The following is a 26,720-nucleotide window of genomic DNA, read 5'->3' as shown; positions in this document are numbered from 1 at the left end:
CGAAAGCAACATATGATTATGAGAAACGCCGTAGTTGAGGACTGCGGAAATTCCGACAAGCTGGGGTTTGAACGCGCACCCAAATCTGAGCACACGGGCCTACAACATTTCCGCCTCCATCAGAAATGCAGCCGCCGAGGCCGGGATTCGAACCCGCGCCCTGCGGGTCAGCAGCCGAGTACCTTAGCCACTAGACCACCGCGGCGGTGAAAATTGGGAATAGAAAATATTTTGTAAGTTGATACGTATGCTCTTACAAAGGGCATGCCGTCGAAAAAGCGGTAAGAGACATCTGCATAAGATCATAGGCGATGACATAAGTGCAAAGTATTTTTTCATCAATCACTTGTTCAAAGCGCGATTGTGTGCCGCAAGAATATGCTTTTTGTCAAGCTTTAAATACGAGAGACAAGACACACAAGACCCGAATGCATAAAAAATAGCTCGCAGATTTTATATCTCTCTTGGCGTTGAGTCATCTAATAAATGCAGATCAATTATACAACATAAGTGTCTAGTCTTAGGTATGATTTCTCGGGCGGCATTGAAAATACTGATGGCTGCTATGTATAAGATGCCTGTCATGCTGATGTCTATTTTCATATTTTGCCTCAGTACAACATATGGACTAAGAAATCCTCTAAGTAAGCGTGTATTCACTTTACTTTTCCAATTTTCAGAATAACTTTTGGCGACAGCAAATTTGACGCACTGTGTATGTTTATGCTTGCTTGATTGCGGCGGAATGTGTTTTATTAAAATACTGTTTGGTTACCTGTACTTCAAAATGTAATAAGTGCAGACGCACTTCTGCAAAATTTATAGTGTATAGAACAAGCAGTAAAGGCGTGATGTGGGACTTCTTAGAAAACGTCATGGTAACTGCAGCAAAACTTTCATTTTTGTTCATGGTCAAGCATGACCTATTTCTTAATTGCGCTATATTGACCTAATCAATTCTATCGACTTCACTCGTCTGGCGTTATCGAACGAAACCTCTACCAAGTATCTATATTTGTTTTGTTTGTTATTGTGGAGTATTTGAATGTGCTATTATTTCGTTCAAATTATTAAATTTATCTGGCGCCAATGGGTGAATTAGTGGAAGGATTTCATATTTGTGTGAAGAAGCTCGCTAAATTTCTAGAACAAAAAGTAAGCCTATGATTTTTGCTGTACCTGTAATGTAGTATTTCGCTAAGTTTTTGTCAAGAGAACATGCCATAAATAGAATCTACGCATACTGAAATCATGACTTAGGTGCAGAACAAAGGCAGGCTATAGAACGTAAAGCGTCTAAAACAGGCGGGCAGAAAACGTTTAGGCGTTTATCGTCTTAAATGTAGGCACAATAACTTTTTACAAAAATACAAATATATCGGTTGCGAATATATGCGCTACCAGTACCTACGAAAAAAAAACAAAAAAAATATAATATTGTTTGTGATGGCACGTATGAATGAAAAGTTGAACATAGCCGTGCAATGCTGTGTTTTCATGTCGTTTCACAAGATAATGTCTCTACTTTAATACTCTAGCAGGATGAGCCAGGTATCCACTATTGAATAAACACAAGCCTGGATCAATTTCATTTCGGTATGGCATAGAAGAGCGGCACGGGAGCAGATAGCCAGACTGCTAATGGACCTGCGAAGAGGGGGATGCCTCCTCTTTTCCCGGTCTAGCCGCAAATGGCAAACTTCTCTTCTGTAGCTGAATACCTTAAAAGATGTACTATAGGCAACACAGGATCCATCTGCACATCACATTTTTTTTCCTCTTTACACTCTAACGTTTCCCGGACGGCTCTCGGTGGTGTGGCATTCGCCAACGGCTAGATCCACGTCACTGCGTAGTCGTATGGTTCACAGGGTGTCATGCTTTATGTTTTAAAGTGAATGTTTTCCGGAAGTTAGCAAAGCTAAAGAACCATGGTCAGGTACAATTTAAGGAGTCTATTCAGACTCCACCTTTGACAGTCCAACACCTTCACGGCCAGAAAAATAGTTCCGTTCATGCCCTCTGCAATATTCACCGAAAGTGAAATCACCGGTAATCAAAAGTAGGTGAACTCCCTCATGAGTCAAAATATTTGGACTCACTCATAGACAGATCAATCCGCGAGCTTGAGTCTGAGTGAGTGCAAGCAATATTATGGTGACTGAGTCCGAGTGAATCAGGCTCAGAAACATTTTTACGAGTGTGAGTCTCAGTTAGGCGAATGTGTAAGGTGTGTTTCTTGAGTTGATCTGACTGAGTTATACTCATTTTGCCTATCTGTTCCAGCAGTACGGCTGATAAGGTTGTTGTATCTGACAGTAGTTTGAAGCTGATAGAGGTCCGAACAGTAAAGATTGACCGGTAACATCAATAACGGTATCAAGCTGAACTCGAAAGCTAAAATTGAGATTTGAATTTAGGGTAAAAATCAGGATATACGGACACAAAAAACCGCTTTTCTAGCGTGCATAGTGAAGGGCAGTCATCATTTTTTGCATAAGCCCTTTATGCAGGGAATGTAACTATTGAACAAGTCTGCTTTATTTTAATTGCACAGGACTGCTCTGAAAAGTGAATGATTATCACGGTGTTCTAATATTTTTTCTTGTACTCATTCTTTTATAGTTTGTGACCCGCGGCTTGTCATTCCTCAGTGCCAGTATCCTACAGGTACGAGCAATTTTATTTTCTTTGAACAGTCTTACATCTGCTATGGTTTTGATAAATTACCACTGATAGTCTTACAAACATATTTGAAATAGGTTTGGCATTAGTACTCACAAAGTTTCTTCGCAAACATCATCAGCAGTACTGAAGGTACTCTCCCAAAACGAGAAGTCAAATATTAATATATTCCTGCTCAGTGCTGGTCAACAATGTGCACAGAGCGCTCTCAGAATCATCAGCTTTATATTTACAATGTTTGACGTTGAGAAGGCGCTAATTATTGAGTTTTGCAGCCATAGTATCATCAGACATTCCACATCGACAGTAACAAGGCAAAGCAAGCGGTTAAAAGACTCCAATTCTTCATAAAGCGAGCAAGTGCTTCCCATATAACAACATTGCTCCTATCAACAACTGCAGGGGCCTTATATTCTATCTGATCCCGTCTTTACCGGAATCTATCTCACTCGTAATAAATGCAGCTCCATTGATCACTGTCATACGCTCTGACATTGCTGCACAATAAGCAGCGACAAGGGCAACAACGGAGAATGGGGCAGGTAGCTCCAAGCAGTCTTACATTACAGTGTCAGCTGCGAGCAATCCAAGAAATCAGCGAAGAGGCCGGTAAGGTGGCCATTTGTTTCTAACGTGGAAGTGGGCCGTTTCGGGCTGCGAATTCCGCGTGACCTATGGAATTTTATTGATGTTACTTTATAGAGCCGGCCGTCAGTTCACGAAGAAGCAACGTTTTGAGAGTTCTACTATTTCAATACAGTCAGCTCTTACCAAGAAGCTTATTTTATGGCACTATCAGTACGCGGTATTGATGCTATGATCACGTGAGCACATTGTCACGGTTGAATCAGGCCTAATGTGAGCCTCGAAATACGGCTTCATGTTCCCAAAACTGAGCAGAAGCCAGATATTTTATCATTTTGAGAGTGTCTCCCCATTCTAGCAGCTGTCACGAAGTCTGTTATAGAGATCATCTACAACACGCGACTTCACAGTGGGCACTCATGTTGAAGGTGGTGTATTGATGCCAGAGAAAATTGTGCTAAAACGCGACCTTGAGTACCTGATCTTCTATTCAGTGACATAGACATCGTCTTAATCGACAGGGAACATGACGACTAAAAAGAGCGAAGCTGTACTCTGTCGATATTGCGAGCCACGGGTATCTAAACCCCGTTTCTTTTGTCTGTTTTACATAGTTTGTGATGCCTGCAGTGCACAGAGTTGTCTCCATTACACTCGAATGCGGGCAGCTCCTGCAGTATTGGCTAACAAAAGTTGCTGTTATACAACTTGACATATCCAGAACTCAGAATTCAGTTGGCGTCAGCGCAACATGAAACGTGCGTCTGTGCTTTTTGATTGCAACTCATAGACGCCAGTTTGGCATTGAGAGCATCTACGCCTGCATACCCGACTTGGAGCGCAACAGAGCACTAAAGACAGCGGTAACCAAGACAGCACGAATAAAAAAATCAATAAAAATCCTTTATTTTCACTAAAAAACAAACATTTCCGGGAATAAATAATGACAGCTTGACAAAGCCTCAACCACCCATGGGCGGTGAAACGAGAGGGCACAGCACTTCATGCATGTGTTACAATGTACATTGTGCGATATACAAATGTACATGCAAACACACACACACGCACACACACATATATATATATATACATATATATATATATTACTGTCTGTTAGATCTCATTATTGTGTTAAAACATGGAAAAAACGAGCCCTTAGGTATCCACTTCTTTCCCCTATTGTATATATATATATATATATATATTCAGTGGGAAAGTTCAGTGGATCTGGTACGTATACGAAAAAACGCTGGTTGACGTACAAGAATGCAAGCAGTTTCTTCATAGGTTTACGTTTCGGCCGTGCCAAGGCGGAATAGTAAATTTATAAAGGAACTGCTTGCGTTCTCGTACGTGTTCCAGCTTCTTTTCTTATAAATATATATATATATATATATATATATATATATATATATATATATATATATATATATATATATATATATATAGAGAGAGAGAGAGAGAGAGAGTATGAATAATGATTGAATCACTGTGTCAAGACGACATATATATATATATATATATATATATATATATATATATATATATATATATATATATATATATATATATATATATATATATATATATATAGAGAGAGAGAGAGAGAGAGAGTATGAATAATGATTGAATCACTGTGTCAAGACGACATATATATATATATATATATATATATATATATATATATATATATATATATATATATATATAAATATATATATATATATATATATAGAGAGAGAGAGAGAGAGAGAGAGTATGAATAATGATTGAATCACTGTGTCAAGACGACAGGTCCTTTGTTTTCGGCCGCTGGTGGTGCTGCGGAACTTGCACTCACGCTGAATTCCGTGGGCTACCCTCCATCTTTGGTGATGGGTGCGTTGTAGGCTGCACAAAATTATCCACACTAGCTGCGCTACTCTCGGCACTCTTTTCTTAATGCAAACAACCTGCCTACTCTACTGCTTGTTGAATAGTTGGCTCTACACAATATAGTGTTTCTTCTCCAGTTTTTTCTGAATCACGAGCTACGCAATGGATAGATGTGCGTCGTCTTCAGCTGCGCTTAAACGAGCTGCCCAAGCAGCAGCGCGATGCCACCTACTCTCGAATACAGAGTCGCGCGCCCTTGAAGCAACAGAATTTGCCACAACTTATTGGAAAATCAAAGCACTCAAATGGCTGTGCTAAGTTTTTTTTGAGGTATTATAGTATTATTCTATGAATTCTTAGAGAAATCTCTCAAGCTCGCATTGTTTGAATGTATTATTATTTAACTTGAGACACTGTCATTATTTCACTAGAAGACTTAGTCTTTGTAGGAATGTACGTTTTCAAAAAGCCTGCTTGAGCAAGAAAAGTCTGTGGAGTTATTATTGTGGGTAAAATGGTTCCGCTGTGAATACTGCAAGTTGAAATCAAATACAAGTAGCCACTGTTCAGAGCAAACGGCCCTCCACTTGTAAAGAAGACACAATGTTTTTATAAGAAGGGTTACACAAGTGTGGTGCATGTGCGAGCAATTTCTTCTCACGTTTGTTCAAGTACGAATATCTTAAGGTACTAATAATCTGTAAAACGTTCCTAATTTTCTCTACGGACCAATAACAATCAGAAGTACCATGAAGTGGAAGGCGTGGCCGCAGCAACAAAGCACACATATTACCTTACCTAAGTGGTCGTAGTAATCTAGGAGGCAGATCTACTACCAGACAACTTTTTCACCATTCTTATTGTTATAAGGCAAATTTTTTCATACGGCAAGCTTTGTACTTGAAAGAGTGATATCATCTTTTGTTTCATTTGCAGCCTGCTACTGCGACCAGCTTCCAAGGCTTGGAGCTGCGTTTAGAACACTGTATTACTATGACAAAATTACGAATAGATGTCGTAGGTATGGGCAGATATACAACTGCAATTCATTTATCACAAAACAGATATGTGAATTGACTTGCGTAGTGCCTGACGCTGCGCGGTAAACAGGTACCTACATGTGTTTCATTGGCGATTGTGTATTAAAACTGAATTACGCAAAAGATTTATTGCTGTTCCAAAGTTTGCTGGATTTTCTAAAGCAATAAGCAGACAGCGCGTTACTTATTCCTTAAAGGAGTCGTGAAATGGTCGCTTTACAACGACAATGCGACACCATCCGCAGCCACATGCGCTAACTATATCATCAGCCCGAGCGGACTTGCATAGACGCTTTGCCTATCGAGCAACGCGGAACTATATATGGCAAATCGAGCGCGTGGAACAGGCGCTCATCGGCGTGTGTCATACGCGATCCGCGTTCCACAAGAACGCTGCTTAATATGGCGTCAGAGTTCACGGTAGTGCCGATTGCGTATGGCAAAGACGCTGATAGGTGTCCCGGTTGCACGCACTCGCAAGTACCGAAGAGTTCCGCGCTCCTCGATGGGCAAAGCATTACTTACGATGACGTCACCTAGTTAGTGCATGTGGACGCCGGTGGCTTCGCATTCTCGCTTTAGAGCGAGCGTTTCACGAGCCCTTTAAGACTTTCACAATTCAATAGTAAATGCGAAGCATTTCTTGATGAACTTCGGCGGCTTTGAGCGTATCTATCTATCTATCTATCTATCTATCTATCTATCTATCTATCTATCTATCTATCTATCTATCTATCTATCTATCTATCTATCTATCTATCTAGTGGCCTACGACATTTAGCTCTTCTGGCCGTTTCGATAATGGTATCAATACAAAACTTGTTATGGCATAACATAACTGTATGAAGAACATATATCACTAGTCGTAACAGAAAATCATGACATGTGTATCCTCACTATCATGATTTACATTTCATGGTCCTGCAGCCCTTGCGGTGGTTTCGTTCACATGGCATATTGCAAAACTCGTATGGTATGGCATCATTGCATGGCAAACACCTGTGGCAGACCCTAAAAGGATAATCATGAGATTCGTCTCATGTAGCCACATGACTTCATACCACACTCATGATGTGCTGGCGGTAATTTCGTTAGCTTCAGTTATACCAAATTTGGTATCACGGAACGTGAACAAATGACGAAGGTATGATACTGGTGCAAACAATATAAGCATGAGATGCGTGTCGTGTAACAACATGGATACAGGATACGCTCATGATGGGCTCGTGGCTGTTTCACTAGCTTCACATGTACTAAACTCGGTATCACACGAAGCGTACGGACAACATAGGAAAAAGACAAATCCAAACATAATAATCACGACATGTGTGTCATGTAACAAAATGACCACATGCACCACTGGTGATGCGCTCACGGCCGGTTTGCTAGCTTCACATATGCCGAATTTGGTATTCCGTGACGCCAATGGATGACGAAGGTATGTGATCGGTGCAAACATGATAATAATGAGATGGTGTCGTGTGACTACATGCCACAGTCAAGGCGCCAATACATTTCGACTTGACGTAGTGCGCGTGCTCACCGGTGTTCATTTCGTCGCGTCATGCCGGCGTTGCTACACTAGGTGCCGGTCCTGCAACATACTCGCAGACGTGCACCGCACTGCGTTGCTTTGACGCATGCGTGTTTCAGTGTGTTCGGCGTCCCTCCGTCACGAAAAGAGAGAGACGCAGTGTTGTCTGGGCAACGCATCGGCAAGAAATGCAGCATGCCGCATTTCGCACCGGTTGCCGTTGGGCCGTGCCGAAGGATGCTGGTTTCAGCTGGCGTCAGACTATGGAGTGTTCGCGTTTTGCTAACGTAGCGTCACTGTGACCAGTGCGCACGCGTGTCAACGCTAAGTCAAAGTAAATTGGGCCCTTCATGATGTGCTCACAGCCGTTTTGCTAGCTCCACATATACCTAATAAGGTGTTACGCGCTTCCGATGAATGACGAAATATATGACTGGTGCAAACATGATAATTGTAACACGCGTATCATGTAAGAACATGACAACATATCATGTTGATAGCATGCTCGCGGTCGTTTCGCTAGCTCCACATAAACTAAATTTGGTATCACGTGACGTGAATAGCTGACAAAGGTAAAAGACACATCCAAACATGATAATCATGACACGGAAGTCATGTACGGCATCATTCACCTGCACCTCGTAACGTTGTGCTGATTTTAAAGTGACTTATCAACATTTCTCATTCGTCCTTCACATATCATCGATTCCAATTGTAAGTGGGATCTGCCAATTTTATTATCATTGCTCGGAAGCTCGAAGAGAATAGTCTGGTACTCTCGTGTTCACGTTGACTTACCGCCGCAATGCGACCCCAAGCACGACTGCTTCTTGGGAACCATAAGTATAGCGTTCACTTCGCTGGACGACCGCGAGCCCATTCTGAAGTAAACGGCCTCGCGTAGTACCTCAAGGGTGGGACTGCCGTTGTCCCGAACGAAGTCAGGCGAGAATCAGTCTCATTTTTGTTGAAAAACATTATGATCATAAAGAATACCTTCTGCCCAGCTCACTCGAACTGTGTCGTCGGTGTACAGTTGGCGCTGTGACTAAAGGTGTTGCAGGCCTTGACGACGGCTCGACGGCGGGTTACCTATAGAATTTCGTGCACGCTCTCGAGGATACAACAAAAGTGATATTATCGATGTCGCTGGTTACGTTACATAATACCAGCACCAGCAGCGACCGTAGACACCACAGGCACGATTAGTAGGACTTGTGCAGCACATCGAGCCACCTTATGACAATATCCGCAAACAGGTATGTACTTATTGGGGTTGTTCCCGACATCAATTGTTGAAAATAAATAGATCGTCGTAGCCACTGACTACCTCCCCTGCTACGCAAAGCGAAATAACTGCCCAAGGATGGGGTCAGCTGGGCATCCGAGTGTTTCCTAAAAACATCGTTCTTCATCATACTGTCCGACAGCTCTTCATCAACAACAGTAGTACGGCCTTTACTGCCAACTTTACTCAGGCTACTTCTAGAGATACAGCAAAACAAGTGATCGCTGGATCACCACTTAACGCCCCTAGAGCAATGGCCTCACAAAGCGGCTAAATAAAACCATCACCTGCATGTTGGCCATGCACGTCGAAGTTGAGCATAGGATGGTGATCACAGCATTAGGTGCGTGGCCTAGGCATACGAAAGTCCCGTACAGGAAATGGCGCAGATGTTGCCATACAAGTTAGTGTGCGAAAAGAGACGGGCAACGACGCTAAATACCATGTTACCTGACAAGACTGATGGTGGTGGTGGTGGTGGTGGTGGTGGTGTTGCAGCAGGCGGGGCTAGCCTGGCCTGCATGGCCAGCAATCGTTCCGCCTGAGCATCTCCTGAATTTCGAAAATGTCACCACGTGTCAGACAGCCCAGTGTCTCGCAGGAAGACCAACAAAATTCGTTGCACGTTCCTGCTAGTCCGCGGGTCCATCAGGAAAGATGATGTCATCAACTGTCCGGTGCCTATGACAGCCTTTTCGCAAGGTGCGGATCATCGCTGCTCTTTGCGCATCAAACTGTGGGCAAGGCCAAATGAAATGTTCAATATCCTCGATGTCACCACAGAAGGCACAGAACGGGGAAGCGTATCTCCCAGTCTTGAATGACCAGGCCGGGGTGTATGCGGAGCCGGTTCTAATGCGGTACAACAGCGTCGCTTCTTCACTAGAAAGTCCATGAATTACACATGCTTGGTGTGGAAACTTGTAGATCGCCTTAAAATGATTGCGTATCACATCTTTGTTGTTCTGGTAAGTCTTGGGAGTTCTTACTTTTGGAAACGATGTACGTGCTTCGCATGCAAGGTCATCAGCCTTTTCATTGCCCTTAATGCCAACGTGGGTTGAGATCCACTGGAACTTTATATTAAAACTCTTGCCATTAAGGTGTTTGAGTAGTGCCAGAGATTGCCTGGTGAACTTTTCTTGAGGTCGGCCACGATGCAGTCTTTGTAGCGCCGATTTGGAGTCCGTCAGCGCTACAACATCTCGTGCAGAAAAGGATCGCAGTTTTCGCAAAGCCGCCGTAATTGCAGCGCTTTCTACCGTTGTGGTTGAAACCACGCCGTCCAGGCAGCCCGACCATGACACACCCAGGCTGAGTATGCAGAAAGCCGCTGCGCAGCTATCCGTCTGTGTTCACACTGATCCGTCGGTGTACACTTGTAGGTGGCCTCGGTACATGGTACTCAAGTGGTCCAGCGCAAGAAATTTTGCTTCCACGGCTGGAATGGTGCGCTTCGCTGGTAGGTTGGGTACGCCGAAGTTGCACGCAACATCCACAAAAAACCATGGCGGGTCCATGGGGCGCCGTTTAGGCAGTTTCAAGCCTAAATATTGAAATATGGTTAGTGCCGTGTTGAAATGTGAGCCAGTTCTTGCTCTAAGCCGCAGGAGAAGCGCCGTGCCTGCGAAGGACTCGCCCAGTCTTGACAGCTGCGTCAATAAGGCCTGAGACGAAAAGGCGGAGCGGAAGAGACTCGGCTTCATTGGTGACCTTCGTGTTTGAAGCCGCCTGAGGGACTCCCATCGCCAAGCGAAGACCCTTTCTGTGCACTGCCTCTAGGCGTTCAAACTGACTTGGTGATGGTGATATCAGGGGAAGCTGATAAAGAATGCCGCTTGTTATAAGCGCATCATTCAATTTAAGCATGGACATAGTATTGTTGCCCCAACGAACCCCTGCCATGCGACGAAGAGCGTTGATCCTTTGCACTGATGCAGTGACTGTACCATCAACCGCACGTCGCCATAATAGCTTGTTGTCGATGGTAATGCCCAGGAAACGGACACTTCTTGCACAAACAATTGAGTGGCCTCGAATATTCAGCGACATACGTGTTGACTTCCGTTGTGCTTCCGGGAAGAGCATGAAGGCCGACTTTTCCGCTGATAAAGATAGGCCAAGTGTCAACAAGTGACGCTCAATGATTGAAATAGCGCTCTGTGCTATCCGGGCCAAACGTTTGTGCTGGCACCCTGAGATCCAAATGCAGATGTCATCGGCGTAGATGGATATTTTAACTGCTTTCAGAGCTGGGTGCAGAGTGTCGGGAAGCCTGGCCATGGCAGCGTTAAAAAGCAAGGGAGATAGAACACTTCCTTGTGGGACGCCGAGGGAACCGCGTCTCTCTTCGCTCGTTACATTTCCAAGCTTAACACGGACACAGCGGTCTCTGAGAAATTCATGTATGAACCGAAGAGCATTTCCCGACACACCCATGGCTTGGAGCCCGTTCACGATGCCTGCCTGAAGCACACAATCATATGCCTTGGCACCGTCCATGAAGACGGCAAGTGTCGAGAGTCCGCTGACGCGGTGGTGTTCGATGTGGCTTAATAGGTGCAAAACATTGTCCTGGGCACTCAGTTGTGGGCGAAATCCGGTCATACACGGTGGCCATCGTCTTCCTTGTTCAAGGTACCAAGTTAATCTCGTACATAATAATCTTTCCATCAACTTAGATACGCATGATGTAAGAGATACCGGTCGATATGACGCGAGGCTCGCAGGATCCTTTCCGGACTTTAGGACTGGCACCACCCATGCTTTCTTCCAAACAAATGGGATCTCTCCCGTGCTCTAGACATGATTAAGTATGTCCAAAAGGGCCCTTTGTCGCTCATATGGTAGACTTGTCAGCATTTGATTGCTGATTGACATTTGATTGACCCACGGCACAGCGTCTTCTTAATTTGCTAAGTGCCATATCCAGCTCTCGAAAGGTGAATGGCGTATACATCGTGTGAAAAAACTGGGGTGACAGAGGAATCGCCGTTCCTGCTGATCTACCAGATATGTACATGTCTGCGAAATCCTCTGCAAGTGTTTCCAAATCTATCCCTTGTTTCAAAGCGAGTGCTTTGAATGGCCTGTGTGTTCGGATCTTCCCAGAAAGACTATTTATTACTGCCCATATCTTTGTCAAGGGCGTAAACGTTGATAAAGTCTCACAGAAAGCTGCCCATTGATTTCGTCTTAATTTTTTTGTATGGCGACAAATCGCAGCGTTTATCCTGGTATATTCGGTTTTCGCAGGTGGATTTTTTTTGTTCTCATTATTTTCCGCTCCACTCGTCTACGTGCTGCGCAGAGGTTCTTCAATTTCAAGTCAGGAGCAGGAAAATGGTCGGGCAGTTTCAGGAATGAGGTTGCTGATCGCTTGCTTTGCAACATATCTGCGAACAGCTCACCAGTGGATTTGTCCAACACTTCTCTGTAGGTGTCCCAGCGTGTTACATTGCGAAATTGTCGACCAGCAGTTTGAAAACCCAGGATATTGGTGAAGATGGGGAAATGGTCGCTGCCCATCTTGTCTGCAGCCGTGGTCGATGATACCAGAAGGTCCATGGAGTAAAGTACAAGGTCTATTGCACTCCATGAATCTGGTGGCCTGAAAAATGTAGGTTTACCATCGTTCGCCATACATAAGTCGGCAGCATCTGCAGCTGCTAGAAGTTCCTTGCCTCGAAAATCTACACTCTTATTTCCCCAGAGTGGATGGTGCGCGTTAAAATCACCACAGATTATTCGAGGAGCGGGACATCGAGTGCAGAGGTCCTTTAGGAAAGTCCCCATAAAGACCTTTTTTTGTTAGCTTAGGTACACCGATACCACACTCAGTTTTCGGTTTCTCAGGCACACTTGCACAGCAGCGACTTCCAGTGAGTTGGAACAGAGGTATTGCACTGGTAAGGTGACGTGAGGTATTTCCCGCCTTATGTATATCCTTGCGCTTCCATTTGCAAACGACGTTATGCTCGGGTTGCTGTGTCGGGTGCACACTGGGAGCGTCCTTGCATTCGGTAGACCGGCTTCGGAGAGGGCTAGAATCGGTATTGTAATGTCGCGCAGGAAAACGTTGAGTTCGCACAGGCGTTTTAGAAGACCGGCGCAGTTCCATTGCATTATTAAGGGCACTTTTGAAGGACGAAATGGACCAGGTGGGCGAGACATTGCCATTATTCTACTGTGTGTTTGTGGAAGCAGAGCAAAGTAACACTGACTCTAGAGCCAGGACTGCTTCCAACATATCCTTCGTTGAACTCGCAGGCACCTTAGCGACGTGCGAACGTAGTGCAGTGAACAGAGCGCGAATAACGTGCTCGAGGTTTTCTTGCTGTTGGCTTCCAGATGGTACTTGAGATGGGCTCAGTGCATCAGCGTAGGTGCGCTTGGCGGACTCTTTCGTGATGCATTTCTCACCAGCGTTGAGCACTTGCGTTGACTCAGTGCCAGCTCTTGTCGGATTTAGGCGCGGAAAATTTCCTTCATACTCGTTATCCGAACCGCCATGTTGTGGCACGCCGGACGGCTTCTTTGTGAGCGATGGTTCGTTCACAGTCTTCGGGTCGAGGACAAACGTCTTATTTCTTCGCTGCGCCGCTGTTCGTGCTGGACATCGGCCGTAGCTTGCTGGGTGGTCGCCGCCACAGTTTGCACACACAAGTTTTTCTTTACTTGTACACGTCTTAAAGTCACGAGGCCCCCCACAGCGCTTACACCTTTGTTCCCCACGACAGTGCTTAGCAACATGTCCAAAACGCTGACATTTAAAACAGCGTGGTGGCGTCTCCACGTAGTCTACCACCTCGTGTCTGGTGAAACCAAGGTTGATCTTCTCTGGACATTCCGAATTGGGAGCGAATGTGAGAACTAAAGAGTCAGTGCGCCTTGATTCCCATTCGGTGGATGAGGTTTGGACTCGTCGTATGATTCTTCTTGCGTGGTATACTCCCTGAGGTCTCAGGTAGGTTAACAGCTCTTCATCCGAGTACCATCTTGGGACCCCTTTTAAATGCAGGTATTTTTCATGTAGCTGTGTGGTACACGGGCAGATATGGCAAGGCCCCAGATAGTGTTGGTCTCTAGAAGCATATTAGCTTGGTGTTCTGTCTCTATATCCAAGAGCAGGGCTCCCTTTGCTGTGAAACGGCTCTTAACTGGGGCTCCACCGAGAATCGTTTCAATTTCCGAGTATAGGTGAATAGGATTCATTTGCCTCAAGTTAGCTCCTTCAGATGTTGGAGCAATTAACACAGGAATGCCCACCGTCCTGTCTTTGCGATGTCGCACAAGGCGGAAACCACCCTCGTCCATGTCTTGATCTTTGAGGTTCGCCCCGCTGTGGTCCCCGACGACAGTTGATTCGTCCTCTCATTCAACGCTGTGTTGTCGCTTGCAGTCAGGTATGCTTGCGCAAGCCAGCTGGTGCTTTTGACCTGGTGTCACACCTTGGGAGGTCATGGTGGCGCTCTCCTTGATGGTTGTCTCGTTTCTTCTGGCACCTTTCGACGCGGCGGGCTGCGCAGCACCCGTCGGTCGCTGATACGGCAGGTACCTTTTCGAGTCGTCCGACGTCTTGAGCAGTGCTGAGCCGTAATATAAACAAAAATAAACGATAAAAGCAGACAGAGCTACTTAGCCAAGCAGCAACAGCTTTGTCGTCTTCTTGCTGACAACGTAGTAATTAACGTCAACACCTACCTACAGCACGCCGAAGCAGCCCGAGAACTCACTCATCTGCGCACGTACGCCAGAAAAAGTGTGCCAGCCATCGCTACCATGTTCGGTGTCGCCACGTAGAAGACAAACCCGACGACCGTGGGCGACTCTGAACACGAAGCTGCCGATGTGAACTCCCTGAAAAATTGCTTCTGTGGTACTTCTGGCCGTAGGGAACAATTCCACGTGTCTTGGCTTACTTGAGGAAGAGGTTCCCCGAACGGCATCACGAGCTCTAAGGTGCCGTGCACAGCCCGAAGTCTTCCGTGTCGTGCGTCTCAAGCCGTTTTACGCATAGTAGCTAACCCGAGCACTGTGCTTCTTGCTTCTTCCTTCTACTGATTAATCATTATACTTTCTTGCTTCGTCAGTGTACCCCCAATTTCTGTTAACGCATCGAGACATTGCCTTTTCAGACAGAGACTGTCCCAAGCTCATTTTTATAGGTTTACATTACCGTCTAATTGGCCGGAGAGATGCTGCTTGGCGCGATCTGTGGAAGAATGTATGGGAGCATTTCAGAATATTCTAGGATTCAGAAGCAGTGCACAAAAGCACACAGAGCGCGCGCACATAAACAGACAAAAGTTTAAGCGTTGTGCCTAAACTGACACGCGCGCGTGTGTGTGTGTGTTTGTGTGTGTGTGTGTGTGTGTGTGTGTGTGCGTGCGTGCGTGCGTGCGTGTGCGTGTGTGTGTGTGTGTTTGTGTGTATGTGTGTGTGTATGTGTGTGTGTGTGTTTTATGCGGTGTTGCGTGTTACTTCTTCGAAAAGCGTGCATCGACAACTATCCCATCAGTACGTACATATTTTATGGTAATCGCTTAAGCTTGAGCTTGCAAGCACGAGCTTACTATATTCTCGAACAACCGCGACCACCAGTGGTAACGATCTAAATTGCGATGCTGCATGCATAGTTGGCGACGCGCCGCACCGCGGTTGAGGTTATCAATAGCCGACGCTGTGCTCACTGATATCAGTGTGGTCAGCGTGCATTTACCGTTTGAAAGTTCTACCGAATACACCTTGTGCGAAATTCCTGCCATCTGCCGAAGGTTCAACGAAGCTACCGAGTGGGTACCTAGTTGGACGCTTCCATTAAAACCACGTTGCGGCTGTGGCTGTAACTTAAGGCTTGAGTCTGCATTGACAGAAGCTATCGGTACATAAACAAAAACATTAGGAGATTGTGAAAGGGCCTCCATTCCTTACAAGCATTCCCTAGTTAGCACGTTCACCATAATTACGAGTGAACAGCTGCCCCAGAACGAAAGGAAGGTGCAAGTTTTTTAACTGAGCCACAAGACTGCCGTCATTGATAGCGAATGTTTCCACAACGTTACAACTTTTGTTGGTTTATTTTCAGTGCAGTGAATGAAGCATTGTTACATATACGAATGAAATGTGAGCAGTATGTGATAGTTGGGAAGAGCCTTCAGCGCGCGACAGGGCTTGGCGGAGCGCTGAGGCCTGTCAACCCATTTTGAAGCGTACAATTTCATCAAAAATAGCTGACGTTGACCTCAGGAATTTTACGTCTATCTTAAGTAAAAGGTTGACCGGTCTTCATTTTTAAATAAAAGTTACTTCGCTGCGGTAGTCACTGACTTATTTGAGCTATAGATTTATTACGCCTTTATTATCTGAAAATATACGCATTTCGCGCACTCTAAAGGGGTCATAAATGGTGTTAGTTGCTTCAACAAACAGCTAAATTTCCATTATCCGGCGCTTTTCTGAAGAACATCCTGACATGTGACCATTATTTACACGATGCGTTAATCTTAAACGTGTTGGCAATGTCCCGTTCCCTGCCTGCCAGCACCTATTCAATTTCTAGCTTTTGCAGCAGGGTAGTTTTGCGTTGACGACTGCATGCCTACAAAACCACGTCAGCACGTAACTAACAATAGCGGACTTACGGTAAAATGTAACACATTTGCAAGACCAACACTTTTGTTTTTGTTTGCTCAATGCAAAAAGCACGGCACATTTCAAGCATTCGTTAGAGAATCTATCCGAAAATGGATCATATTGTCACGGGCTAAGTAGATGCCTGAGGATGACGACAACGAAGTGCTGAACGTGACCGTGCTCGAACTGCAACAGCGTTGTACACATTAGCTCGCCAGTATATTCGCCAGTACGCATTTGCTCGCCAGTGTATATTTTATTCCCCGTAACATCATTGGTGGAAGGTGCGGGGCTACTCGCTATACAGCCCAACGAGCTGGATCTTCGCAGCGGACGGCGCATTGCAGCTACCACAATGACTGACCAGGCTACTCAATGTCAACATGATCCGTCAGCCCCGCAGCCGATCGTTGTGGTGCAACCTCGTGACGCAGGCCCATTCAACGGCACAAGTGGCATAGACGTCGATGACTGGCTGGTTCTATATGAGCGCGTCAGCACCAGGAACCATTGGGATCCGACGCTTATGTAGGCGAACATCATCTTCTACTTGAATGGCACGGAAAAACTCTGGTACGAGACACATCAAGAAGAGTTGACTAGCTGGGACGTCTGTAAGCAGAAATTGCGCTATCTATTTGGGAAACCCATCGGACGTAAAGTGGCCGCAAAGAAACCCTTGCAACTCGTGCGCAGACATCCACATAGCCGTACATTGCGTACATCCAGGACTTGTTGGCTTTGTGCCGCAAGGTCGACAAGGACATGCTCGACGAGGACAAAGTCGAACACATCCTAAAAGGAATGGCGGATGACGCTTTCATTTTTCTCCTGTGCAAGGACTGCTCGACGGTGGAGTCAGTCATCGAAGCATGTCGTCGCTTCGAACAGGCAAAAAGTAGGCGCATAGTTCACCGATTTGACCGCCTTCCCAACACGGCGGCTTCGTCCTCTTGCGAAGATTTGCCCACACTACAGTAACCACCAGCGCCAGAAAACGTCACTAGAAGAGTCCGTTGGAAACTCGAGGCTATGACTCCCGCTATGTCTAGCGTCAGCGCGCCAGGACACAACCTCGATGCTGTTTCAATGGTGCAAACCGTGCTCGCCAAGAGATCGCGAATATGGGCATTTCGCCACCTCATCAAAATGCCCCTGCTACTTACAGCTCGGCTCCAGTCGTTGCGGCTACCACTCCGAACCGCACGTTCGCGCCACGACAAAACCCTGCTGAATGGCGCACTCATGATGATCGGCCCATATGTTTCACGTGCCATCGGATAGGACACATCGCTCGCCATTGCCGCAGCCGTTGGACCTCATCACCTCGACTGAGCTTCTATAATTGGCAGCCTCGCTCTGAACGTGCACATTATGCCCCGTTCTACCGTGCTGAGAAAGGTGCAGAGCATAATCCAGAACGTCGGACCAGCCACTCGCCATCGCCCGTGCATCGTCAGTCCCGCTCGCCCCAACCCCGCCTTTCTCGGTCTCCCTATGACCGTCGCTCGGAAAACTAGCCGGTGCAGCCCCCGGAGGTGACGCTGCATACACGACTCGGACTGCAATTCCTCTGATTACTCCCGACCAGCGGTGCAACCTTCTTACAATTTTGGTTGATGGTTTACCTGTAACTGCTCTTATTGATACCGGTGCACAAATATCTGTGATGAGCTCAGACTTCCGCCGCCGCCTCCAAAAAGTTCTGATGCCTGCGATTGCACCTACCGTTCGTACAGCGGATGAGAGTACTCCTGCTGTGCTTGGAATGTGCACTGCGCGATTAACGATTTCTGAGCATCGAACTTCAGTTCTGTTCGCTTTACTGAAAAACTGCCCTCATGACCTAATCCTTGGACTCGACTTTCTGACTTCACACGCTGCGCTCATTGACTGTTACAAAGGTCTTCTTCGGCTCGAACTACCATCCTTCTCAGAGACCGTCTCTACCAGCCCACCTCGTCTACGCTCTGTCGATTTCCTCAGACTTCCGCCGCAAGCCGCAGTCCAGTCCAACTCTCGCCATATCCTCCAGTGCCCGATGGTTATTATGTTGCTGCCCCAATTTCTGACGTGGCCATGACACGCAATGTTGCACTCCCCAACACGGTGGTTACCGTTAAGGACAACCGAACTTCATTTCCCGTCCTCAATTTCGGCTTCTCAGCGCAAGTTATTCCTCGCGGCATGTCACTTGCGCATCTGACACCACTGGTCAACCACACAGTTTCCACCCTAACCACCGTTTCGCCACCCGATTTTTCATCAACGTCGCTCTCGTCACGTTGCTGTTCCGACCTTTTCAAGCCAATGCTATCTGACAAGCTCACCTCTGAACAAGTCTCTGCTTTCTGCCGTGTGCTTGCTTCTTATAAGGACATCTTTGACTTTGCTACCGTAATTTGGGCCAGACATCCGTAGTGACCCATCGCATCGACAGCGGTGACACTCGACCCATTCGCCGACGACCCTACCGTGTGTCAGCCCCAGAGCGTGCTATTATACAACGAGATGTCCATGAAATGCTTGATAAGAGCATAATCGAACCCTCATCTAGTCCCTAATTCTCACTTGTTGCACTTGTTAAAAACAAGGACAATAGCTGGAGATTCTGTGTTGATTACCGCCATCTCAATCATATTACCAAGAAAGGTGTCTATCCCCTACCGCGCATAAAGATGCACACGATTGCTTGCACGGTGCCAAATATTTCTCTTCAATAGACTTTCGCTCAGGCTACTGGCAGATCGCTGTGGACGACAAAGACAGAGAGAAGACGGCCTTCGTGACTCCTGATAGATTTTATCAGTTCAAGATGATGCCTTTTGGATTATGCAATGCCCCCGCGACATTTGAGCGCATGATGGACTCTCTCCTTCGAGGCATGAAGTGGACTGTCTGCCTGTGCTATCTTGACGACGTTATTGTTTTTTCGACTACTTTCGACGACCATCTTACCCGTCTGTTCACAGTGCTTGATGTTTTTCGGCGTGCCAACTTGCAACTTAACTCGTCCAAATGCCGCTTTGGTCAACGCCAAATCTGTGTACTCGGCCATCTTGTTAACGCTGCGGGTGTTCAACAAGACCCAGCGAAAGTCCGAGCGGTTCGCAACTTCCCCACACCCCGCTCAGCCAAGGACATCCGAAGTTTTCTGGGACTGTGCTCCTATTTCCGTCGTTTTGTCGAGAAGTTTGCTGATGTAGCCCGTCCTCTAACCTGCCTCCTCAAAACGGATGTCGCATTCACCTGGGGCCAACAGGAAGCAAAAAGGCCTTCTCGTCGCCCGTTGACATTCTCACCAATCCACCAGTCCTAGCACACTTCGACCCATCTGCCGCCACGGAGCTTCGTACTGACGCCAGTGGCCACGGCATAGGCGCAGTGCTGGCGCAGCGCAAACAAGGCATGCACCGCGTCGTCGCGTATGCAAGCCGACTGTTGTCGCGCTCGGAACGAAATTATCTTGCACCGCTACAACGCCCGCCCTGACGGTGCTGAGCTTTTACTCGTTGTTCCACTGCATCTTCGCTGAGACGTTTTCGCCCAGCTGCATGATGCCCCCTCCGCTGGACACCTAGGGGTGTCATGCACGTATGACCACATTCACCGCCAATTCTTTTGGCCTGGCCTGTACCGTTCTGAGCGACAGTACGTTATGGCATGCGACCTCTACCAGCGCCGCAAGACCTGCTGGTACCCTCAAGCTCATTGAAGTACCAGATGAGCCAATTTTTCGAGTCGGCCTCGATCTTCTAGGACCTTTTCCCGTGTCGGCCGCTGGTAATAAGTGGATTGCTATTGCTACCGACTACGCAACGCAGTATGCCGTTACACGCGCCATCCCAACCAGCTGCGCTACTGATGTAGCCGATTTCCTTCTTCATGACATCATTCTGCGTCATGGTGCTCCTTTTCAGTTGATCCCCGACCGCGGCCCCTGTTTTCTATCTAAAGTAGTCGACGAGCTCCTGCGATCCTGCTCTACCCACCACAAGTTCACTACCGCGTACCATCCGCAAACCAACGGCCTCACGGAACGCCTCAACCGTACCCTGACGAATATGTTAGCGATGTACGTCTCCAAGGATCACAAAGATTGGGACATCCACTTACCTTTCGTTACCTTCGCATACAACAGTTCACGTCATGATACAGCTGGATTTTCACCTTTTTACCTACTGTTTGGTGATGACCCGCCTTTGCCCATGGACACCATGCTCCAATCTGACGCCTCCTCATCGACTGCTTATGCTCGTGATGCCCTGGCGCGAGCTGACATCGCCCGCCAAGTCGCCCGAGATCGTTTATGTGCCTCGCAGCTTAACCAAAAGAGTGCTTACGATCGCCGGCACCGCGACGTACAGTACTCTCCGGGGTCACTCGTCTTGCTGTGGTTACCATTACGTCGTGTTGGTCCCTGCGAAAAACTGATGTCCCGTTACGTTGGCCCCTACCGCGTCATACGCAAGGTCACCAGCGTGACCTATGAGATAGCTCCACTCCATACCACGTCAGTACCAGCTTCAGTCCCGACCGATATAGTGCACGTCTCACGGCTTAATCCATACAACTCACGCCTCGAGAATTGATCGCACGGGTACGGTGCTTCTGCCGCCGGCGGGTAATGTCACGGGCTAAGTAGATGCCTGAGGATGACGACAACGAAGTGCTGAACGTGACCGTGCTCGAACTGCAACAGCGTTGTACGCATTAGCTCGCCAGTATATTCGCCAGTACGCATTTGCTCGCTAGTGTATACTTTCTTCCCCGTAACAATATTTTCGGAGAACCTAATCAGTGCTTTCCTTGATGTATAAACATTTCAAAAAAATTAAACGAGGGTGATAAGAGAGTCCAAGCCACCTTTCTGAATTTCTTCGTTAAGAGCAGATAAATGTCTTCAAAACTAGGCATACTGAAGCAATAAGCGTGCGACGCGCCCCACGCAACGCTCCGTTGTTAAACTGCACAGTCGGAAAAAAAACTACAAAGAGTACACTCCAGTACTCTTCGTTGGCTGAGAATCAATGGTGCTCACGAGGCATCTGACAAGATTGTAACTTTCATCGCAATGTAATGCAACGTAGTAATCTTGATAACAGCAGCGCAGGCATGCGCGAGTAGCTGCCATGCAGCTGTGAATATCGTACACGAAGCTGTTTCATCCCTGTCTTCAAGTACACAGCGTGAAAACTGCCTCGTTTCGGTGGGACACAAAAGCGTTCTCAGGTGAGTGGCGATGCTGTCAGTTTCCGCACTTATCAGCAGAGGTAAACGTAAGCGCGTTGCTAGGCGAAAGCAGCATCTGAAGCAACAGAACGACCTGCTACTTCGCCTGGGCAGCGAGGAAACCTAATAAAAAATTATTGTCCCACAAACCTTTTTCAGCATCTCTATGCTCTCGATTTATTCAACACGGTACGCAGAATTCTGCTGTCATTGCCGCCTCTACCTGCCGCCTCACGTTGCTACGTACGCTTCGTTTGGGCACATGTGGAGCGTGGATAGCCTTCATCACGGGGGAATTGCGCACTGCACCCAATAGATGGCAGCAGATTTCGCATAAGGTTCACAACAAGTTTATTCTTGGATCTGGCTACTGCGGCCTTCGTCAGCGTCAAGAAGCCATGACAGAATATAAGCCATCTGTCTGTGACGACGTTCTGTATTCACTCCCTTCAGCCATCAATACCCAAAACCAGGCGTGTGACGCATACGCCTTTTTGTTTGTGTAGTTTTTGTTCAATGAAGCAGAGTATAGCAATCGTTTGGTTGCCTTAGATGAATATTTTCTCTCTGTATGAAGTGACAATCAGTTATCATTTATAGAATAGACATGTCTATAATTGTTATCACTTTCGCCATTAGAACTTGTAATGGCGAGATGGCTCCTACACACGCTGCCTTTCATGCTGTTCTGTATGTGTCTGTTTTGTTTCGTAGGAACCCATGCGTTGCGAAATCCACTAAGTAAGATGTCTTGAATTTTTATGTTTCTTCCTTCACTGTTGCCTGGCAGGAACATTTTATGCCGTTTTACCCATTGATGTTGCACCGTATCCAAAAATAAGCACTTGGCTTGAGTTAGCGCGGTACTTATGAGAAAAAGCGTGACACACTTGCGCCTACCATTTTTTTTATTAGCGCCTACTTTTTGCCTGTGTTGAGCTTCCTGTTTACATGTACAGCGCTAATATACAAGCCAAGTTTATGGTTGAACAACTCGACTGGGATACAAGATATTTCGAAAGTATAGATTACGTACTTACATTCCTAGCAGGTCACAATTTCTGTGGCCAGCATAAATGCAAAATCGCACTGCGAACACTATGAAAGAAGCAAAACTTCTCTGCCCCATTATAGTAAGAACTGCCATCTGAAAATAACACCGGGAAAAAAATTATTCTACTCTAGCGTAAGCCATGTACACCCCCAAATACCGCATTGCCATTGTTGCCTACTTTTTAATGTTGTTTCCATAATCACGTACTTCCTTTTTTTTACGTGCATAAGGTTTACAAGTTTCACTTCATCAAATTACACAAACCATAATTTAAAAGTTTTTCGGTGAACAATTTTAGTTCCAAGGTTACCATAATATTTAGCATATAGACTTTGTTGATGTTGCTGTACAGTGGCTAGCCTCTTGTTGAAGAGTTTTTAAACCGAAGGCACAAGCGGTGAACCTAAATACAAACAGAACAAAGTGCCCAATCGAGAAAAGTAATTTATTGATTGATCCGTATGGTCTAACGTCCCAAAACCACCATATGAACAAAAGAGAAATTTACATTCACCATTGTATAACAGCGGGTTTTGTCTAGGGCCGTGTTATTTCAGACGAACGCGCACTTTTGCGATAGGCCATCATACAATGTATTCTTTCGGCATGTGCATACTTCTAGTCAATCTATGTATACGAGAATGCTGGAGCTCAATTCAGTGTGGCTTTAAAAAACTTGAGCTGAATGTTTAAAAGAGGTGCTTAAAATCTTTACCATATTTCCTCTTTTCCAGTTTGTGACCGACAACGATATCATAATCAGTGCCAGTATCGAACAGGTATGGATGAAAGAATAGAAGAACTTTATTTTTAGTCCTGAACAACGTGACTTGGGCACGGTATGCTTCTCCCCTGTTCGGAATGCGCGCCCTATGTCCTAGTTTTTTCCCTAATAATAGTACATTATTTTATTTCCTTCGGGTGTTGACATAAATTATCAAGTAACATGATTGTTCATATTCTGCACTATATTTGGGCGGACCAATATATTGGTTAAACCTGTGCGTCTGGAGTTGGTTCCAATATATTTTATTGGGCACAAGCCACATCGACGCTTGTGTACTGCACGTTCAGTCCATTAGGTAAGAGTGCCAGGATTACTGATTTTGTTTAGACACAGTATTCAAATAAATATATTAATAAAATATCTACAGAAGTGGAGACCAAAGCTACGCAATTATCGAACGCCACATCACTTGCTCTAATGACGCATTATAATCGTAACCATAGAAATAAGGTGTGTTGCGGACAAAACATTTTACTTCATTGACTGGTACGCGTAGAAGTGCATTTTGATATATTTGGCTTGGAAGGTGCCCAGCTGCGTCAGTTTTTGATGTATGTTCAGCGCATTCATGTACAGTACATCATTTGCTAAAACGTTTCTCCTTGCCTTTAGTCATGCCTCTTTGATCTAGTTTGGCGTAGTATTCTCAAGATGCACAGAGAGCGCTTAACTATTCAGCCCACGTAGGCTGTCGACTCCGTTCAGCGGCAGAGTGAGGTCGTCGCTGAGAAAAATTCAGCGGAGTGAGTGTTCGCTTAAAGGCAGTTCTCGTGGGGGCCGTGCTTGACGCCGAAGTAGGTTCCTGCTGTTTATTCGCCATCACCTGACACGTTCTTCAGCCTGTACCACCTGACAACGATAAGCAAAACGTAAGCATAACAGTGTAGAAAAAAGAAGCTTATAGCCCCCATTGTCAGCGACTGCCTGTCTACATATAGTAAATTTGACCACAAAATACTGAAAACCACTGCTGTCCCATGGGTTATGTTTCAGAACTTCAACGCCCACAATACGCCATGGGTGAGCCCGAAGATCTGCACAAAAGGCAGAAGTGTGGTAACGTCTTCTTATGAAAATAAGCTGTGCTTGTAAAATGGTGGCAGTCCCACGTTTTTACGTGGCCCTTCATGCAGCAGCTGCGTCGACTTGGCTTCTGTATCTCGAACTCTAATGATATGTGCCAGATGGTCTGCGGACATGAAAACACATCGGAAAGACCACATTCTCACTTATGGGAAGATAAGAGGATTATCACCTAGTGATGTACGTGGCACTATTCAAGTAGTGAACCAGAGTAAGTTTCAATTTCTTACAAAACAACTATGCAAAGGCAACTCAATTCACTTAAGAGAGGCGATCAAGTGCACCATGCAAGAGATGGTGTGCACCCTTCCATGCTATTCAAAAAAAGCAACAAATTTTGTATAAAATTTGGACGACTTCGGGCTGTCTGACAACGTGCGGAACGCTGGTACCGCAGCACGAAAGTAATCGATGATTTACGGACCACTAAAAGCCTACAGAAGGAGATGCAACACGGCGTAAAGAAGTTGGAGTAACAACATTGGGCGGCCTTTTGCACGTTGTTACACCGCTGCAACTCTTTATTTTACGTATGAGAGTAAGAGGGCTCCCGACACGTTGCGTCCAGCGGTCTTCATTGGGTCTCTAGCCTTATCTCAACAGTGATTGGAGGTCGACGTGAAGGAAGAGTTTTGTGCCAAAATACTGGTCAGCTCACAGATCAGAATAGCTTCAGGCCGTAACGTGGTGGTCCGCAATTGCGTAATAGCCATATCTACCTATGCTTTTCAATTCATGAGCTTAAAGCACCACTGACTTTTTGTACACCAACATGAGCACCCAAGCCCTATAGAATTTCGTAGAGAGCACTGCACCAGAAAGGTGAGCGTGGGAGAGCAGCCGTTCTCGGTATATACAATGAATCGTCGCGATAGGGTACCACCCAGTTAAGTGGAAGACCTGTCGTCTAGTTTCATTACTCAAGCCTGGAAAGTCACCAATGGTTCCCACGTCGTACCAGGAAACTGCACTGGCTAGTTGCATGGGCAAAGTACTGGAGGGGATGATACTAGGATACCTAGAAAGGTACCTGGAGCAACACAACGTCTACCCAGGCACTATGACGGAATATGCCGTGCTTGATCACTATTTCATAGCATCGTCGACCAGACCGCCTACATAGAACACAACAAGAATCGTAAGCGGCTCTGAGATTCTTCATTACTCAATGCGAAAAAGGCGTATAACGCACGAAGCTATCATCGTCACTTTCAAAAAGGCAGGAGTGGCCAGGTGCATGTTTTAGTGGCTGTGAAGTTATCTCTGTGAGCGGTTCTTTTATTGCAACAATAGTTATATGGACACTCTTGGCTGGATTTTGCAACCGGCATCGGCGTCAACGTCGACGTTGGTGTCACTTTCAATCACGATATATGCATACGGATCTATATGCATGGACACAACAACAAAAAATAAGCCAGAAAAAGACTCCGGTGCGCAGAATTGAAGGTGAGACCTTGGAAACATGAAAACTGTGCGCGTTGAGCACTGAGCCACGGAGAGCACGTCGTTCAACGTTCAAACGACAAGATATTTATATCTGCCACTTACCGATAACGATAGGCATCTCGGCGGAAAGGGGGCTATCGTGTTTTCAGTATTACCACCAAGATAGCGTAATGAGCGTGCGTCACCACACTGTCACGACGCGGCGGCGCACGCTTTCATCTCCCACGCGTACTTTGCCCCTTGGAGAGGAGGGGGTGGAGCTCACTCGCCCGCACTTGTGTGGTGGTGGGGAGGATGTTGCGTCCTGGATGGCTTTCGATTTTTTTTGGAATGATTCTGTTGTACTTACCGGGGATTCGCTCGCAGGATTTCAAGCTGGACGGTTGTGCCCTCGCGATCTCCGACTTCAGCGTAGCTCCCGCCGACTGGTTCGCCCTCCGCGGTCTCCTGACGCCGTGTAGCTCTCGCATTGT

The 26,720-nt window shown here is 46.2% G+C and overlaps 1 protein-coding gene across 5 annotated transcripts in view; it reads left to right on the top strand.

Moving 5' to 3' along the window:
- The first annotated feature begins 485 nt into the window (after nt 1–485).
- Nucleotides 486–26,720, top strand: part of LOC119186173 (uncharacterized) — a 43,786-nt gene continuing 17,551 nt past the window's right edge. For 2 of the 5 annotated variants that reach the window (XR_012884266.1, XM_075866509.1), the window contains exons 1-4: nt 486–644; nt 2,626–2,670; nt 6,082–6,166; nt 23,663–23,707. Coding sequence is in view for 2 of the 5 variants with exons in the window: in XM_075866509.1 (XP_075722624.1) it covers nt 527–644; nt 2,626–2,670; nt 6,082–6,166; nt 23,663–23,669 (255 nt within the window). In the remaining 3 variants the exon portion in view is untranslated. Of the gene's footprint in view, nt 645–2,625; nt 2,671–6,081; nt 6,167–22,467; nt 22,616–23,662; nt 23,768–26,720 lie in introns of those variants that run through there. The other 3 variants (XR_012884265.1, XM_075866508.1, XR_012884267.1) reach the window with 3 other exon arrangements.

This window comes from Rhipicephalus microplus, chromosome 6 (assembly GCF_043290135.1).
Source record: "Rhipicephalus microplus isolate Deutch F79 chromosome 6, USDA_Rmic, whole genome shotgun sequence".
Taxonomy (NCBI): Eukaryota; Metazoa; Arthropoda; class Arachnida; order Ixodida; family Ixodidae; genus Rhipicephalus; species Rhipicephalus microplus.
This window is presented reverse-complemented; position numbering and strand designations above follow the sequence as displayed.